General features: G+C 40.8%; 1 protein-coding gene across 6 annotated transcripts in view; it reads right to left on the bottom strand.

Annotated features, from left to right (window-relative positions):
• Positions 1-19,043, bottom strand: part of AFF2 (AF4/FMR2 family member 2) — a 329,690-nt gene that overhangs the window by 138,621 nt on the left and 172,026 nt on the right. For all 6 annotated transcript variants that reach the window (XM_027882169.1, XM_027882168.1, XM_027882172.1 and 3 more), the window contains one exon: positions 13,969-14,013. In XM_027882169.1, coding sequence (XP_027737970.1) covers positions 13,969-14,013 — 45 coding nt within the window. The remainder of the gene's footprint in view (positions 1-13,968; positions 14,014-19,043) is intronic.

Genomic DNA, 19,043 nt, shown 5'->3' with positions numbered 1-19,043 from the left:
CTCTTGACAAGTAAGTTTTATATCACGAGACAGGCACGTACTCAACAATGTTGAGGTCACTCCCCATCCAAGACTGGCAGGGGGTGTCTTGTCTGCCTCAGGAATATGTGGGGTTTGCTGAGGACAGCCCATAATGGCTGAGTGCAAGGAGAGGATGACCAAAGCTCTGAAGTTTTGCCAAGCACATGTGAGATGCTGGGCCACGTGAGGCTTTCCTGTTTCCATACAACTGTTCTTCTGGACACACCTGATGGGTCAGGAACATGGAACTGTCAGAATGGGTCAGACCCGAGGTCCTGCTCACCTGGGACACTATGGACAGTGTTTGGGGCTGTGTCTTTCACACGGCACTTCAAGAACACCAGAGCAATCATGAGGGTAAAATCCAGATCCTCCATAATTACTAATTCTCAGCCTTTTCTGTTTAATATCACACCTGGAATTGGATATTCCAGTTAACACCAGCTAACACCACTTTTAGAGTCCTACAAGTCACTGATACGCCCATAAATATTCATGTACTTGCAGTCATGTGTACAGGATCCAATCCCAGAAAGCCAGATATCCTTCAGCTGTCACTCCAGTAACTAAACTATGGCTTTGTTGCCCAATACACAGAACCAGAGCCCTGCTGTGGACAGCAAGGACAAAGCAATACCTCCTGTTCTTGCCAGTTCCTCATCCTGAGATGCACAGCCATATCCCATTGATTTTATTTATTGAAAATCATACTTGTTGTTGACCATTCCCAGGGATGGCACATTTAATTTTCATGAGGGCCCCAAGAGATAGGAAGTATGCATTGAACTGTTAAATGCAACATAACATCCTGGCACTGCAACAGTATAATATAAACAAAGGCACAATAAGTCATAAAAAGCTAATTCTTTCAAAATTTACTAATACCAACATATAATTTCATCTCTGCAATTTAAAAAACATTGGCAAAAACCCCATTCTCCAAGTAAATAAGCAACTGTGTTTTGAAACTATTCACTGCTGGCACTTGTTTAAGGGAATCTGGTAATTTGTTCCATCCATCCTGAGCTTCACAAGCAAAAAAGCATGTCTTGAATCGCCTGTTTTCTTCTCTGAAACTTAGGGTTCACACCAAGAGGAGAGCAGAACCATAACTTACAGTTACAAAACAAGACTACCCTGAGGCACTCCACTGTGCACATTTATACAATACATTACATCATCTCCTTTACATTGTCATATGTAATCAATTCATGGTTTTCTTCACACAAAATACAACAGTGAATTATGCAGTCACAGGACAAGATCTTATCAATTCAATTTATTATAAAACACATTTAATTTCTGGAGCCACTTATGCCAATGTAGTGAAAAAATAAATTCTCCAGATTCCATATCAGGCAAAATTAAATTGCTAAACTACAAAACTTCTTGTTCAGTAGGCTTAGCACAGAAACTGTTTTACATTTTAGATCCACGTAACCATCATATAACTTAAATTCTGACAATATGATGAAGTTGAGTCCAAAAATCACCAGGAATGTGAAAACATTGATTGCACCGGAAGACACCACCTTTAGTCTTAAAACAGGAGCAATAATTATCTAAGATGGTGTATGGGGGAAAATAAGAAACCAGGTTAGGCAATTTATATGAGTTTAAAGCTAAATTCTTTTGCTTTCATTAATATTGAACTCTGAGTTGTTACTCATCAAATACAAAGAAATGAATCTGCTGTGCAACACACATTGAAATCCTTTACAAAAGCTGGTTTTTGGTCTTCAAAACCAAGACTCTGCCAGACCTCTTATTCTGCTTACCACACAAGGAGCACTGCAGCAGTACTGGGTTTTCCTGAGTGGGTGTGCCAGGGTTGCATTTGTTTTTAATGTTGTTCTTACACGGTCTCATCAACACCTCAACTGTAACGCCGCTAAAATAGCGGTCCGAGGCTGAAGCAAAGACACAGTGAACACCTAGAAAAGCTCAAACCTGCCCTTCCAAAGCTGACTTTTTTCACCATTCCTTTTCCTCACCTATGTGATGCTCTCCCTACTATGTGTCTTACTTCCCTCTTCATTTATGAAGAATTCACTTTCCCCTAAAGGAGCATGATTATCTTCCTAGTGCCTACATCAGGAACTATGAATGCTTTGGGGGCAAAAACTGTCTCATTATTTTTGTCCTATCCAATGTCTCGGGCAGTGGGGGAACTTCTGAATATTGGCTGTGTGGACAACATAGCCAGTTTGATTGGCATTCAGCAAGCCCTGGATGAACAAAGAAACTCCAAACTGAAGCCTAATCATTGGATCCTCTAATTTTGTCACCTTTTGTAAGGTTAAGCTTAGCATGTTCACCAAAGAATATACTATGGGTTCTGTAACAGAGCAGTAGAGTCCTGGCTGCCTCTCATGCTCAACCCTTTAATTCTCTTCTCTCACAGAAAGACCTAAGCAGCCACCTGAAACCCTCTCATGCAACCTGGCATTTATTATAGTAATTTTAGCCTTCAGAAAAGAACAAACATTTCAGTCTAGATTTCCTTTTCCTCACTTGTGCCTTGAAGCAGGTCTGTTCCTGCATCTGTGTGTCCTGTAAATCATGCCAACGCTCCCCTTTGATCCACTCCTGTTAAGCTAACAGGTGTGGGAAAAATGGATATATGATATATAGAAGATGTTTTGATACAACATATACTTTTTGGGCATGTCAGCCTTACCTAAATAAGCCAGCCTAAAGAGTAAAGAAAAACGAAGCCAAAACATGCTGAGGGTTTTTTTTTTTTTTGATCTCCCTTAAGGTATGGAGGCTTCAGAGTTTTTCTGGTAGACAGATTCCTACCATTGCATGCGTTTGATTCCTCGTTTCCCCGTGTGTTCTTTCTTACAAAGCCAGGAAGTTCGAGGTTGGAAATATGAAATACTTGGGACTGCCACTAAGACACATGATAGCTGAGGGTACTTGGTCCTACACAGGGCTGTCTGACTCCATACCAGATTGATATATCCTCCTCCTGTGTCTGCATTTTTTAAAAGCTTCTGACAGCAAACTACATGGAAATAAACTGAGTCCTAAAAACAGGGCTGAAAAAGGGCAAAGCCCATAACCTTCCTGTCTCCAAACACTACACTACTTTTTATTTTTTTTATTTTCCCACAGGAAAATCAATGAACAGGACACAAAAGCCACAGCACTGAAACGCAGTAAGTATGGTGCTCTGGTATTTAGAAATCATATATCTACATTACTAGACGATGACATGCATCATCTTTTTTGGCTTCTAGATGGCCAAAAAGGAATAGCTAACTGTTCATTAGTAAAAGTTTATCAGGGGTCGTATGAGCAATCTGGAACAAACTTGGAGCAAGCCCAAGAAAAGACCACCCAGTAGCCCCATGGCTGCTGTCTGCTCTAAGCAGTTAGTGATAGCTGCAGCTCCAGCTGGTGTCAAACACTGACAATTACCAGTTACCAAACAAAGCTGAACTGGAATAAACCTGCCAAAGAATATTTTTTTTATTATTTTTACACAAAGTGCAATGTATTATTATGTTCCAGCAACTACCAAAAGGAGTTGTTGATCTCACTTTGCTGGAGACATACAAAGGCTGGATGCAGTTACACGACATTCTTTTTGAAGGGTAACTTGTGTTCTAAGTGAAAGACTCTTATAAAATGACAATGCTGCTGCAAAGTAGACAGAATGATACATTCAGTCAAGTTCCCAGTCTAAGCCTTTTCAAAGAGCACAGGCAGTTAGTGCAACATTCCTTAGGGTTCCTGTATCCTTTCAAACATGATAGCTCTCTTGTAGTTTACACTTATCATATTAAGAAAAATGGTAATGAGGAGATCATGACAACCTCTTTTAAAAGCAACAATGACTCAATTGCCAAGGAAAAAAGAAGTGATAACTATTTTCATGGAAAGAAGCCTCCAGTGAACGCCTCACTGTTGAAGCTGTGTTCTTTGTTTCTGTCTGAACTCGGGAATGGCAAGGGGCTGCTCTTCAAAAAAACTCTGAGCACCAGTTTTCATTTGATTGGTACAACAATACTTTTTCAGATAAACTGGCAGTTCAGACCTCTTGTTGAAAAGATTAGCGACTCAAGAGGTTAGAAATGATAAAATACTGGAATAAGTGGAAGGGATTAATTGGCTTGATTTAAAAAAAAAATAAAAAAACAAAACCCACTACTGGGAATGTTCCGCAAACCAAACACAAAGGGCGTGGTTGTTGTTTTTTTTTTCTGAGGCTCAGAAGAACACTTTTAAAGGTTACAGTACCTTGGTGTAAACAAAAAACATATTCTTTAGGAGGATATACTCATGGCAAAGAAATTAATGGATTACAAAGCCCAAAGGGGCCTTTAGCACTCAGTGCTTGTGCAGTAAATTCCATCAGAAGATCTCCCAGCATTCCCGATGAGATAAGCACCTGCCATTTTCCTGCTTGGTTCCAGAGGTGAAATTTGGTCCATGCCTTAAATCACCCACTCAACCAGTAGCAAATGCAATGACCACTTCCCTGACCATTTTTTCCCCCATTAGCAACCCATGCAAGTCTCCCATGCCCATCTGTGTCCACGTTGTTCCTGTTTCACCCAGCGAAGTACTAGCAAGTATTTCCACCTCCCCCAAACAATATCTACTCAGACGCTGCACAGCAATTTTGGAATAGAGAAAACACTTAAACAAGGTCTGTAAAGTGTTGATAACAGGGTATCTAGCAACAGCCTCACCAGAGCCCTGGCAGGCCTTACAGTAACAATTGCACCAGGCAGAATACACAGTGTATGCAGAATGCTGAAAATATATAAATCTGGGCACTTAGGTCTGACCTTCAGATTCATGTTTGTAGACAGTTTTTCTCCCTTGCCTCTGAACAGTGGTCAACAAACACCTCAACGCCTTGACCTAATGAAAGCATCTTCATTTCTAACGCTAGAACCTGACAGTTTTGTCTGCTGACTTTTGCAAGGCTGGGTGCCTGTATGACTGCTTTTAAATCAAAAAGAAATGTGAGAAATTCCTTGAGAAAAGGAAAAAAAAAAAAAAAAGGAAAAAAAAAGAAAGGAAAAAAGGCATTCTGGTCTGATTTTCTAAGTATCCAAAGATATTGTTACACAGCTGACAAATCAATGTGGCAGGACCTACAGGCTAATTAAACAAATGTGACAATTTTACTGTGACAATTTGAAAACCCTCAAAAGTGCCACCCATCCACAGTATGGATTCTTCTCAAATGTATATTAAAACCCATGTACTGTATTAAGAAATTCAAAGGAACTTACATATTCAATAAAAACACAATTATAAGCACAATGTGAAATACACAGCTAAAATAGATTGGAAGTTCGTAAGGTTTTTCTGAACATTTAATTCAGTGACATGCTTTCTTTAAAGAAATGTTAGAAATTCTCTATAGAAATGGATAATTCACAGTATGAAGTATAATTTTAAATATCTGATAGAGCCTTGCTTTTGCCCAATTATCACATCAGTAATTCCAGCTTGAGGGACATCAATGCACTTTACTAGCAACCAATTTAACTTTTAACGAAGGCAGTGTGGGTGAGGTTCTATTTCACCATTTCATAGAAGGAGACACTGTGGAGCAAAGGGTTATTCTCAAGGTTATTCAGGAAAATTAAAGGTAAGATGTTTTATCTGAGTGTATGTATTCAAGCACTGATTGAGAGGGTGTTCAAAGAGATGAGAAGATGAGCCACACCCCATCCATAACCCACATGAAGACCAGCAAGGCTGTGTGTCACCCCATGACTCTGCTCAAGGGAAAGTCCACCTGCTTGTCCAGGGGGTCTCTCAGGAAGAAATAAATATTTTTTGCTCCATAATTCAGTTCGGGTCTGTTTTCTTGCCTTAAGAAAAAGAGATTAGGAGTGACTTTGGTTAAATTTAGACTGCAGTACATTAAGAAACTGGCAACAAGGATTCCTGGTACCTGTTGTAACAGAACACTACCACTCATTTCCTCTGAGAGCAACGACGAGATTCAAAGTTGAAACTTCAGGTTTGCTCCAAGTGTCATCTTTGTCCTGTTTTCTTTCTTTCTCAGAGCACAAAGCAGTAAAGCATGAAAAGCTGCAACATGCGAGGGCACATAAAGCAGAGAAACTCAGCATGACTCAAGCATCTGGTCTCTTTTTGGTCCATTATTTTAATTTCTCTAGTCCTTTCCTTACATATATTTCTTTTAAACATCAACTTCAGAAGAGAATTTCAAAGAGGTGGGCTCTTGTAACTCTTTCTGAAGACTTGATGAGCTACATCTTCCAGCCCAGTGTTCCCTTGGACACTGCAAGTCTGCCTAGCCTTTTCCTAATCTTTTTCTCTTGACTAACCACATATGGTCAACCTATCCTTCACAGACCCCACCAGCTTCCTCAGCAGCACTGACTTATGGGGAGGTTTCCCACCAGAAATTTAAATCTGCAACACTTGCCCTCAGGGCTGCAAAAACAGAGCCCTTCCCTTTTGTGAAAGAAAGAGGCACAGATGATGTTACAAACATTTCAAACCAAGATTGCTTCTAAAGCATGCATTCATTTCAGAGAGCCTAACTCGATTTTAATATGTTTTCAATGTCTTCATTCTGTGCCTAAAGCAATTTGTTATGTAGAGTACACATTATTAATCTACTTAAATGAAAGGTAACATTGCTAGCAGTTTAAACACTCAGCGCCCATATTTAACCATGTTTCATTTTGACAGGACAAGATGAAATAACAGAAATGATTAATCTGAGACCAGAGAAATATTCTACTACCTCTATCTCAAAATAGGACTAGATTTTTTTGTTTAATACTCTGGCAGTAAGCTGTGTAAGTGGAGTGTAGGAGCTTCAGATGACTTTTCTGCTTGGCTGCACTGCTCACTGTGCTGTAGCTGCTACCAGAAGTTTTGGAATCAGCAGCAGCACTCCAGGACAGACACACAACAGGCTCTTAAGTTCTTAATCATGTTTTTATACAACATAAACTCATGCAGCCCTCAAGGTCCCTAAGGAAGCTTGAGCCAAACACTGCATTGGTGTTGTAGCATTTAAAATTCTCCACTGAGTTCAGCACTTGGGCCCTTTTTCTGTTCATGGGAGCACACAAAAGGTAAAAGTTGACCTGACATCCCAGATTCCTTGGGTCTGTTTTCTCTACCTCTTTCACTCAAAGATAAGGGAGTTACTCTTAATTTACAAGGATGAGAAGGGATGAGAATTCAGGTCCCATGGGTCTCCAAACTGGGAGCAGGAATCGTAGTTTTACGACACTTTCCACTCAACTGTAAGACTCCATCAATTTGCTTTCCCACAATTTTTTTATCTCTTTCACTTATTTCTGGAAGTACAAAATTTAAGAGGTATTTGAAAAATACTTTTAAGCGCTGCAGAGTGCATCTGATCTTCCACAGAAGCTGGAAAACTTACTATCTTTTCCTCCAAGACAATGACTTCCCTTCAATTACTTCCTTGTTTGAACTGGCTTTAAAACAATTACTTAGTATTGTCTCATAATATGTAATTATTTCTATCATAACAGAGTGCTGAATCAGAGAGAAGATGCTGAGGATGTAACATGTTGCAATACACAGTAGGTTGTTTCTGAGCTCACTATCCATAAGGAAGAAAAACTAGAAGTAGTTGTTTTCATACAAAAGAGATGCTGAAGGGCTTGGAAAACAAGTTTCTCTCCCTCATTGGCAGTCATTCATTTATCATTTATCGTGGGAGTACTGTCTCTCTCTTCAGGAGAAGTAATACGTGTCCAAACCCTTGTGATGTCAGCTCATTCTACAGTAATTTTAGTAGCAATGGTAAATCTGGCAATGACAGCAGAATTATATAACACTACTGAAATCAGCAATATTTCAATTTGGCAGTACAAAAATATATGTTAAAATATTATGGTAAAGGAGATAAGAGAACAGAATTGAATAGCGAGTTTGAAATAGGTGCATGGCAATCTCTCTCTCTTTTCCTGAATACCTTTTGTAATCTTTTTTTATTGTTACAGTGCAGACAGGCTGCAATAGACCCACATAATGATCAGATTTTACATTTCAAAGTTCTTTGCTAAATAATTTATTTAATACTGCTATGAAAATAAAACCTTTATTTGATAAATGTGCCTGCAAGCTGGAATCAGACCTTGCTTGTCTGTCCTGACAAAGGTCTAATCTTTTGCTGCCTTACATCTTGAAGAGGCATTTATCCCTGTAACAGGCAGGTGCAAAACACCAGCTTTCGAATACAGGAAACTCTGCACACCCACACGCATTTGTCAGATCAGACAGTCAACCTTTCCTCCCCGTCACCTCCCCAACAGCAGGAGCCTGCTCAGCGCTCATCTGGCAGCACAAAGCAGGTTTATACTATATATCTACATCACCAGTGAACTCCTTTCATCTCTAACCTGTGCCACGCCAGCAGTGCAATGGTGGCCCACAAAACCAACTGCCTAAGCTAAATACTCGGCACTGACTCATGCCAACTTCCCACTCAGCCTAAAGTTAGCTCTGAGCTTTCGACACGACGCACCCTCAAGTTAACAGAGACGGTTTTGAGGTGTCCATCTCGTGAGGTGCCACCACAGTGTTGTCCCTGTAAGGGTGAAATAGCTAAAAACTTCAATAATGCTGCTCTGCTGTGATCAGCACCCAGGGGCCAAGGCCAGGCTCTGCGTGAAGGGTCTGCTCCAGGCTGGGGAGACCTAAGGCTGACATATCGAACTCCCAAAGAGCCTTTTGCACTTTTCGAGCCTACAAGGACAAGGCTGTCCTCAAATGACTCCAACTATTGATCTCACCCTGCCTGTGTGGATACTGGACAGTGCACAAAATGCTGGGAAAAGGCTCCCTTTGACCTCCCTGGAATTGTTGCTGAATGCTTGTGGTGATACTGAGACCAGAACTCAGCTGATCACCTACTAAACCAGGAAGGAGCTGTTCTCAAAGAACTACTCAGTGTTTCCATTTCATGGAACGAGACTACATCTAGAGAGTCATCAGAGCAAAGAACTGGTCTCTGCTTTTATGTATACCTAAAGTGATGCAGAGGTAACTCCTTTTTATTTAATAACAGCAGCAGTAACGTAAGTGGAGCTGCTGCCAATTTATACCAGTGTGGGAGGAAGAAGAATTCAATGAACTCAAATGAGATCAGAGGTCAGTGGAATTACCCCTTGATTTATTTTGATGAGAGAGCAGGAAGTGGTTCTGCCTCCATTGAGAAAATGCTGATAAAAAGCTGAAAACGCAATGGTTTAGAAATTGCTAAGAAATTAATTGTTTTTATCCATCCAAATCTCTGTGTACATAAGCAAAGTCTAAAGGAAAAAAAAATTCTCAAAGCAGGCTATTACCCGTTCCTTGCACACTTTCAAAGGCTGCACACCAGAGAAGGGACAAAGGCCACAGATCCACATTTACGCGTGGGTTAACTTTTCAATCCATTTTTTCATTTCAACAGAAATAATAAATCACCTTATCCTGGAGAAAGAAGCAGCTTGACACAAAACATACGGTGCTGGGCTATTTTTATAGCACACCTAAGACGTATAGGGATTCATTTATTTACTCAGCTATTTAAAAGTGGCTACTCTTACTCATTCTCTGGACAGCTAAATGCCAGGTTGCTAAGTTACTGTTACTTGACATCATCTCCTCCCCAACGTGTTCCCACATTTGACAGGTTCACATGATTTACTAGGCCAGTCAGCTCGTTATTCACTTGTCCAGTGACGTCTGGATAATCATTTTAAATTCACATCATGTCCTCCCCAGCAAGCCCCCAGACTCCACATGAAAATATTTAAACTGCCCGTCAGCTACTAAGTGCATTTGTAACCACACTGGACAGCATACCTGTATTTTTCAAATTACAATTATTGTAATTAGGTTTAGCATCATTCCTCACTGTTAGTTTGCAGTTTAGAAGAGAAAACAATTACTGAGGGGCAAATAATGGGCTATATCTGTTACAGTCTAATTTTGCCATGTGAACAGCTCACTTCAGCTATGGCTGAGACATATTAAATCTGTTAGTGCTTTCAATTGGTGTGAGGAAGGTAATACGACACATAATTTGTCCAGTCAAGGGCATTTTCACCTGCTGATCAATTTACATATTCTCCAATGTCATTAGTCATCAGAAGACAACCATAAAAATTACAGACTTTGCTCATTTAACTCCAGTCATTTTTATACTTATTACAATCTGAATTATATTTAGGATTTGTTTTGCTTCCAGACTAGAAAGCCTTTAATTAATATCGCAGCTGTCCACATAACATCAGAAATCCATGTAGTTACTTGATGCCTTACTACAGTGAATATGCATCTACAAGAATTCTTTTGTTCCTCTAAGCAGGGACAGATTTCCAGACAGAAGTGCCTGCCCAGATGGTTAGAACACAGACAGGGAAGCTGTCTGTGTACAGACCAGAGCCTCACTTCTGCAGGATTACATCTAATCGATTGCCTAAACACCCAGCCCAAAGTTTCAATTTACAGTACGAGTCCTCCAGAAGGTTTAGTTAAATAAAATTTCCTTTCTTTCCAGTGAGATGTTGTATGTATGCTTATCAGCTCTTCACCCAGAGGCAAACCAGTGCTAAAGAAGGTCCCTTCTGTGCTCTCAACAGGCAGGAAAAGGATCTTTGCTTGTTCACCCTCAGCGTCACCTACACACCCCTCTATGCCTGGGCCAGCACATGGTTCACATCACATGCAGTGACAGCCAGGCATGCTGATGTAAAGCACTGGTACAAGTGGCACAAGTAACAGCTTTGGAGACTGGTTTTAAATGTCAGTTCTCCCACCCCATCTGCACTTCGTATCGCAACATTTCAGTGAACTCATTTTTCAATGGCTGCACATAGCAAGTGACAACTTAATTTAAATCCATATTAATAAAATGTGAATTACACACACATACTTCTAATTGCCTGTCTTCCATGTTATCCACACTTAAAACCATTACATTGGTTTTAAAAAAAAACAAACACGTTTTGGAACAGAAAAAAAGGTGTACTGACCATCATGTATTTGCCTTCGTCTTTCAATTTGGTATTAGCAACCTGTATTAAATGTAAATCTGTACTACCATCAAGTTTGGCCTCAGTTGTACAAGAGATGATGCTGATTATTATTGTTATTTTATTATTGTTGTTTTCATGACCTTCTCCACCATCCTGGTTAGAAAAGTAAAATCAGCAGGAGAATGGTCTGCCATTAACCTTTGGTTGTAGTACTGGGAGCAGTCCTTAAAGCATTTACACAGGATGACATAAGTAGCTAAGTGTTTCAGGAAATCCAAAGGACTGTGAAATTTTGTCTCTGAAGACTCAGGGGTCTGAGCGGAGTCAAGACCTTTCCCCTCACTCGGTTGAAAATTTATGAATATAAACTCAATTAAACCTTTTTTTTTTTTTAAGATTAAAAAAAAAAAAAAGGAAGACAGATTAGGAATTGCAAACCTCTACAATTACAAAAACCATTAATCAAGTTCAGTTTGAAAAAAGAGCTGTGTAAAATCAGAGCTCATAGATCTTAGCGTGAGTACCTCTTGCTCGTAGAGTCTAGCAAAAAAAAACCCTTCAAGGGTAACTGTGCCTTTCTGAGGGGTGGAACTAACTCACCTAATTTTTTTACTTGAAAAAAAAAACCCCAAAAAACAACAAAACAAACCAACCAAACAAAAAACCCCAACAAACAGAAAAAAAAAAAGCCAACTTCAAGGCATGCAGTGCTCCAAGTGAGAGCACCTCTGGCCCTTTGGGGTGCATGGCTCAGCAGTGGGCACAGCCCAGAGCAGATGCTGCCAGAGGTTTGGTTGGTCAAAATTCACAGTTACAGCCCAGCTCTCCACCTTCAGGACCTGACTGTCTTGGAATCCTTCGCCTTTATCTCTGCAACATCCCTGACAGTAACGTTAATAACCTAATTTTTTTTTTTTTTTTTTTTTTTACCTAGGGAAGCTGTCATCAGGCAGCTGAGTCCCACACTCCCCAAAGTTCTTCAGAGCCTATGTAAATGGCTCCAAAAGGCCAAAAAGTACCTGACAGGGCTGGGAGCTTAATCCAAAGCTCCAGTCTCTGAAAACAAGGGTCATTCTTTCACCTGGAGCAGACAGCCTGAATCTCCTGACACAGGGCTTCCATGGGGAGCCTGAAGACTGGATTTTGATCCGTTCTCAGTCAGGTGGGGCTGGGTTTGCCAGGTCTCTGCTGGGCATCTGCAGCCAGCAGTTAAGAAAGATCTGCTGGTTTGAATCTCTTTTTCAGGTGCCCATTACATGTCCCTGTGAAAGATACCCCCAGAGACCTGGAATCCCTGCCAAATCCCTGCTCTGACCACCCCAAGAGCCCCCCTGAGTTTAATGGCCCAGGAGTGGGGATTCTGCATTTCATTCCCGTCCTCTGAAGGCAACAGCAAGTCCTGCTCCACTCTTGGTAGGTTTCAGAAGGAAGCCCAGGACATTCTGCTTGTTTCTTGACTCAAATTACAGTCGTGGGGGAGGAAATAGGATCAGCTCCTCTTGATTAGAAAAAAAGACATTTCTGCTTCCTGTGATTTATATGCACTGTTCCCCATTAAAACTGTCACCTGGGTGATTGATCCCTGAAATTCACCACATCACATTTTCTTTTGATGCTGTTTACTGAAAACAACTGCTTTCCCCAGCCAACAAGCCATTCATTCCAAATCTAGTAATGAACCTAATTGAAATATATAAACAAGGGAAGAAGATATTTAAAATATATCCAGTATTTCACACAGCCTTTCAACATTGCCTTTGCATTTTCTCCCTTAGTGTTCTTCAGGTAATAAACCCCTGTTCACTTTGAAGGTTGAAAGTAAATGTTTATTTATTTCCTTGCAGTCACTGCTCCTGGCTGCACATGCAGGTACTCCTGAGTTACTGAGGGTCTGCACATGAATGCTTTCCTGCTGCTTCAGCACTGCAGCAACACTGCCAACCCATCAGGACATCTCTGGCAGCCCAAGACAATGTGTGTACACAAAGCAGGAGCAAGTTTCTCAAACTATTTAACTCTGGATTACAATGGATACTGGGAAGCTTATTTTATTTTATAAGCAAGAGTTAAATCCATGTCTTTGCAAGCAAGTTGGCGTGATTTTCACACACAATTTCAGGTCTGGGTTAGTCTGCAGCATTAGCTCCTAGTAACAAGGACATGGCTAGCAGAAATTCTCACTGAAATTTTATCCCTTCTACACCAAAAACCAGCAGGGTGCCTGGCAATCCCAGGGAGGTAGCTCTGACACATGGGAAATTCAATCCATGAGGATAAAAACCTAGATCCCAAAGAGGCACTGGTGGTTGCAGAACTGCCCCCAGGAAAATCTCATTTCCAAGAGAGAAACCCAAAGTTGAGTGTTTGAGGAAAAGCCCATCTTACATTTAAAGTTAAGGCATATGACTTGTTGTGCACACTCCCCTTTCTCTTGTTACACAATCTTGTTGCAATTAAGCCATGCTTGGCTTGGAGTTGTAATTTTCTGTATTCAACCACTGACCAGAGATCCCAGAATAGATGTCTGAGTTTTTAACAAAACCATGAAGGATGAGCATCTGTAGTCTGGGGGGAGGAGGAAGACTGCAGGTCAGTTTGTGAGTAGGAGAGTGAAGGCACCTACACATCAGGGTAGAAGAGAAATGTGTCCTGGATAGTGTCACAGAGACTGAGAGGGTAACAAAGACCAGGAACATCTGTAAATCCTGACTGAGACAAGCTGGCAGATGCGGAATATTAGGTGAACTGAGTTTAGTCACTAAGCAGCACACTCTGGGCCTACCACTTGGCTGTGTCTCTTTAATACAGACCCACTGATATATTATCATTTACCTACAGTAATAAAGACAGCCCTACAAACCCTCTCCTTGAAAGATGAAACAACAGCACTAAAATTTATACAGAAGATAAAAATGCAAAGGGTATTACTCACCCGCAGTATTTCTTCCACACAACTGGAGTCATTGGGAAGGGTAACCTAAGTTTAAAGAAAGAAAAAAAAAGAAATGTTTAGTCAGGTGCTGGATGCAAAGTTCAGTGACTACAGCCACACAGGTGAAGAGCTAACAGGCAGCTGCCTCTGTTTGAAGACTGCTGTATCCACGCTTGCTGCCTACCAGATTCTCCAGTTCAGATCAACATAAATCATCAGCAGGACCCATTTTGTCAAAAGTTGTTTTTCTCTTGCACACTGCTTTGTGCTACTAACGGCACTTTGGAAGCAATAAAGCACTCTGATTTCCTCACAGTTGAGAACTGGCACCAGAATTGCCTGAAACTTCTGTAATTGAAGAAGATCCCACTGTTACTCCTATCGGAAGCCTTCAAGAGAGAAGGAGAGGTTTGGTTTAACTTGCCACATGCTGCAGCAAAGGACAGAGGTGATAACAGTTTGGAGAAAGCTGTTATCATCAACTATCTTATCCTACAGTTTAATAGGCTAACAGTCCAGACAGCTCTTAAAACTTAAACATATACTGTAGGAAAATACTGGTTGGACTATAAGGGTGGTTGCTGATTTTGTTGTCCCTCACTTCATCAGCCTGTTGCAGGTTAAGTATCCTCTGAAGCCTGCACAGCACACAGGAATCCACCTCGAGAGGCTTGACAGCTATTCCTTCTCCCCTTAAAAAGGTGCAATATATCTATGTACACAGCCATACCCACGCACACATGTGGTGGTGCTACTAATATATTCCAACTGAGAACACTTGTTAAATGATATTTACAGCATTTGCCACAATCCCTCATTCCAAGGGCATGAAAGAGCACAAAACCTTTAAATACCGGGAACAAATACAGAAACAACAGGTAGACATGCCCTGTATGTACAACCATTCTGTAGCACTTGCAGATAGCTATGATGGGCTCTTGCCATGGGGGTAAAGCAGAAGAGAGGAGGAGACAATATTCAGGAAGATACCAAAACATAGCTAAGTCCTTTGTGCCATAAATATTCAGAGAGACTTTTCTGCCTGAACCTTCTACCTTATTAACTGGTTTGGAAAAAGATACTCATGACTAAATTTAATCCCTGCCATCCTAATCTGCTGTAGAGCTTGACCAAAAGCACTGACCATGGCCTTCCACCTATATTTCAGCCAGCACTAAGCTTCAAGAATAAATCCACATAGTTAAAGAAGTCAAAACCCACAAAGACCTCTATTAGATCACCAAGTTCGTGCTCTGCTAATGTAGCACATTCTCCCTATATTTTCTAGTACTACGGCTAGTCTGACCCAAACAACTGTGGGGAAATGAGTCTCTCATCCCTTCCCTTAATAAAATATGTAGCAGTGTTGTAAGCTATTTGGTACTTTATGATCATAATGGCTAAAATTTTGCTTTACTGTCACCTCAGCCTCTCTGCAGAGCTCCTCCCACTAGTCTAAAGTAATTCATTACTTCCCTTCACGTTTGCACAGACACGCAGAATAATACTCCACTTTTCTCAAATCCTGTATGTTCAACTTTTACCTTCTTTCCTGATAAACAACATTTTCCTCCCCTCTGGCTTATTTCATCACAGTTCTCTGAATTCCCAACAGTTCATCTGCATCTTGGTAAAGAATTACCCAAGTGAATATGACTACACTGCAAGGGTATTACTGATTTTTATCCACTATAGATTACAAATTTCCATAATATCACTTTAAACAACCGAGAAAAGAGCCTTACCTTTTGTCCCCAGTTTCTACTCAGCTCAAATCCCATACCAAACCTAGGCTGGGAACCGCCAGTGGATGGTCAGCATGAACTGCAACAGGCACGCAGTCCACCTTCACACCGCACGACTTGGACTTCGTTGGATTCCCTTCATCTCCCTACTCTTCACTTAAATCACTGCTTTCCCTCTCAATACCTGTAAATTCTTTGCTAATCTGTGTTTTCCATTCCTCACACCAGCTGTCCATTCCATGAGGAATAGCAGTTAACCAAAAGGTTAGCAAGCAGGGGTACTGCCGCAACGTGCAGCGGGACACTGGGAGTACATGTGTCTCTAATACACGCCTCATTTTTTTTCATTGAAAAATAAGTGTGTTGGAATATGACAAAACAAAACAAATACTCCCCCAATAAGCTTACAGTGTACACAACAACCACAAAATTTCTCACAGCAGTAACAGGAGCGGCCCCAAACCCAGCTGAGTGAGTCAGACTGGGAACAGTGAGAGCAGCAGAGGTACAGAAGCTCTCTCCTTATTTAACACCCCTCCCTGCCATTACACTGGCCAGCTCTAATGGTTAGCCAAGGTACCACGTGTATTCCTTTGTTCAGAAGAATGATGACTGCGTACTTGGATATTAATACAGGGCAGAACATGTTCTTGTCTCACAGCCCTCTGACAATTCACAGCCCTGTTTAAGTTTACATTACTTTACAGCTAATGATAATAATAACAATAAACATACCATTTTACTTCAATAAAGCCCACTATTTATTATGCAATCACAACCAGCTTCTGCTGGCAGCACTTGCTAATAACTTTAAATGCTCATGCATCAATTTAATTGTGTTAATGGCAAAGAAGATTTTAATGGCTTGACAGAACTTTTCTTCCCTTTGGCATTGCTTTGTTTTGAATCACTGGTATTAAAGTAATGCAAGATGTCAAAGTGCTGTGATTGTCATATAGGGAGATCCAAGTAGGAGCTAGCACAAAGAGGAAAACATTTAGATTGATGCAAACATTAAAAGAATAATTATTACAACATGGCTATCAGAAAGAAGATCAATGTAAGAGCCTTTCAGTACATTACTATTAATGGATTTCTAAAGAAATGAGACCATTTTTCTAAATTCATGCTGCAGTTGCACATTTTAAGAGACTTGAAAGGCACAGATCTATTAGAAACTCAGCCTATCTCAGAAAATAATAAATAAAAAAAAAAAAAGATAAAAAAACCTCTCAACCTTTCAAAGTGTGAATCAAAAATTGCAAGTTTAATTGTCCATAAACACTTGCATTCAGCTAACAAGTGTGAGCAGGCCCACATGGCACACCGTGGCATCCAAGCACAGATTCATCAGGACAGAACAAAACAGAGCAGATACAATATTCATCACCATGTGCTAGCACTATAACAAACTGTTATTAGAATTGCCATTAATAAACTGCCACGTTCCTCCTGTAGCATAGTCAAGATTCATCCTTTCCCAACCTAATGAAAAGCAAGCATTTCAGGACCCATTATGTGATTCTACACCCCCCCCCCCTTCCACACACCTCCACTCTCCTCTTCAGCTTTCATCAGTAAACAGAGTCTAAAAGGGAGGGCATAGCTTGCCCTTGTGCACGCTTTTGGTGCTTTTCCTCCTTTGTGAGCAGCATGGTCTAACTCAGCTGGAAGGACAGATTCCAGGAATTTGGCTTCCTCAAGACCAAGTGGTGGCAATTCACATCATGAGCTCTTCTCTTGGCTGGCAGTGCATTCACAAACCCCAGACTGAAAACCAGGGAATGCTACATAAGCTGCAGACAGACGTACTGAGGTAATAAAACTTCAATCAAAGCAAGAAGATTTCACAACAGCTACATGCTACACTGAACTCATCTTCCAATTTCCTTTTAATCTGGCTAACTCTTTTGCATCAAAACACTTCATGTTTACTTTTAAATATTGTTTGCTAAAAAGAAAAAAAAGGAAAGGTCACATAGTCACAATATTCCACCTAATACAACCCAGTATTCTAAGGCTCTCTTCGCTTTTTGGTCTCACAGGAGAGAGAAAAGAGCTTAAATGATGTGGAACCAAAGGTCTAATGCATGGCTTGGGTGTCTCAGTTCTGAACTTTAAAGGGAGGGAAACAGGGCAGAAATCTAAGAGGGAGGGAATAGCAGCCTTTAATGTTATGCAGATCAAATGACATCAGGTAAATGGCTACAATATCTGATGAGTCATGTCAATCTAACCTTCCATTTATTCATTCAACAGTTCCTTGACCACTCTTACCTCCTGGACAATTTACAACTTGCATGAGACCAGATTTTGTTTTTGTGGCACAGAAAAATAATATAAAGAGTCCTTTTCCTGTAATTTACATCTGACAGCAAACGTTTCTCAGAAACGACAGCAACACAATCTTCCGACAGACTTGTCAGAATAGTTCTGAAAATTCAAATGTGGTGCCATAAAGCAGAAATACACAGTGAATAATGTCCTTGCCAGAACTGACCGACTACATTTTCATCTGGATAAACTGTTCATGAACAGTCCCCCTGGTTTTATTGATGCACGATTGGCATTCAACAAGTAATCTCCTCTTCCTATCTTTGTTTTATTGAGAAGGTGAGTGTAGCATGTAAAAGGAATGTAGGAAACCACTCTCATTTCTTGCATATGAGCACCTATGTGCTTATACAGCAAGAGCTCAGCTTTCCTTGCCATCTCCTTTATCAAGGAATCCATTTTGACTCTGGGGAGATGGAGCTCATACTACCGTTTACTCCTTCGAACACAAATTGATTTTTCACTTGCCAGCATGAAAAGATCCTGTACATGAGCCTTGATTGATCACTTCCAGTGTGCACCACACAGTGATAAGAGGAAAACACTTGGGAAACCAGAAACAGCAAAATGAGGACAGTCAGCAGCAGCCTTGTCCTCCGAATGCCTCCAGCTCCTGCCAGGCTTGGGTGCTTGGTTCTTCTGGTTAACAAGTGGGAAATGGATCAAGCAGCACTAAGAATAGCAGAGTTTCCAGGTACAAGACACTGGATTTGATGACCTTTGAAACATCTTTCCAACCTACATGAAGCTGTGATTCAATTTTTGTGACACACTTGTTACAGGTCTAAGAACAGCCAACACTGCACCTGCATTGGAACAGAGGAGTCACCCATGTCCTTCCAATGCCAGCTTTCCTTTAATTGCCATCAGTATTTCCTTGCATGCAGCTGCCACCTGACTACCCACCCCTCCTCCTGAGAAAGATTGACGTGCCTTTACTGCAAGTAACGTTCTCACCTCTGGCTCAGAGCCCACTCTTCAAACCTCCTTGGGTTG

The sequence above is a fragment of the Empidonax traillii genome, unplaced genomic scaffold, assembly GCF_003031625.1.
Source record: "Empidonax traillii isolate 1590-97213 ecotype Southwest subspecies unplaced genomic scaffold, ASM303162v1 scaffold102:size1114253, whole genome shotgun sequence".
Taxonomy (NCBI): domain Eukaryota; kingdom Metazoa; phylum Chordata; class Aves; order Passeriformes; family Tyrannidae; genus Empidonax; species Empidonax traillii.
The sequence above is the reverse complement of the archived record's forward strand: the minus strand, read 5'-3'. Positions and strand labels throughout refer to the sequence as shown.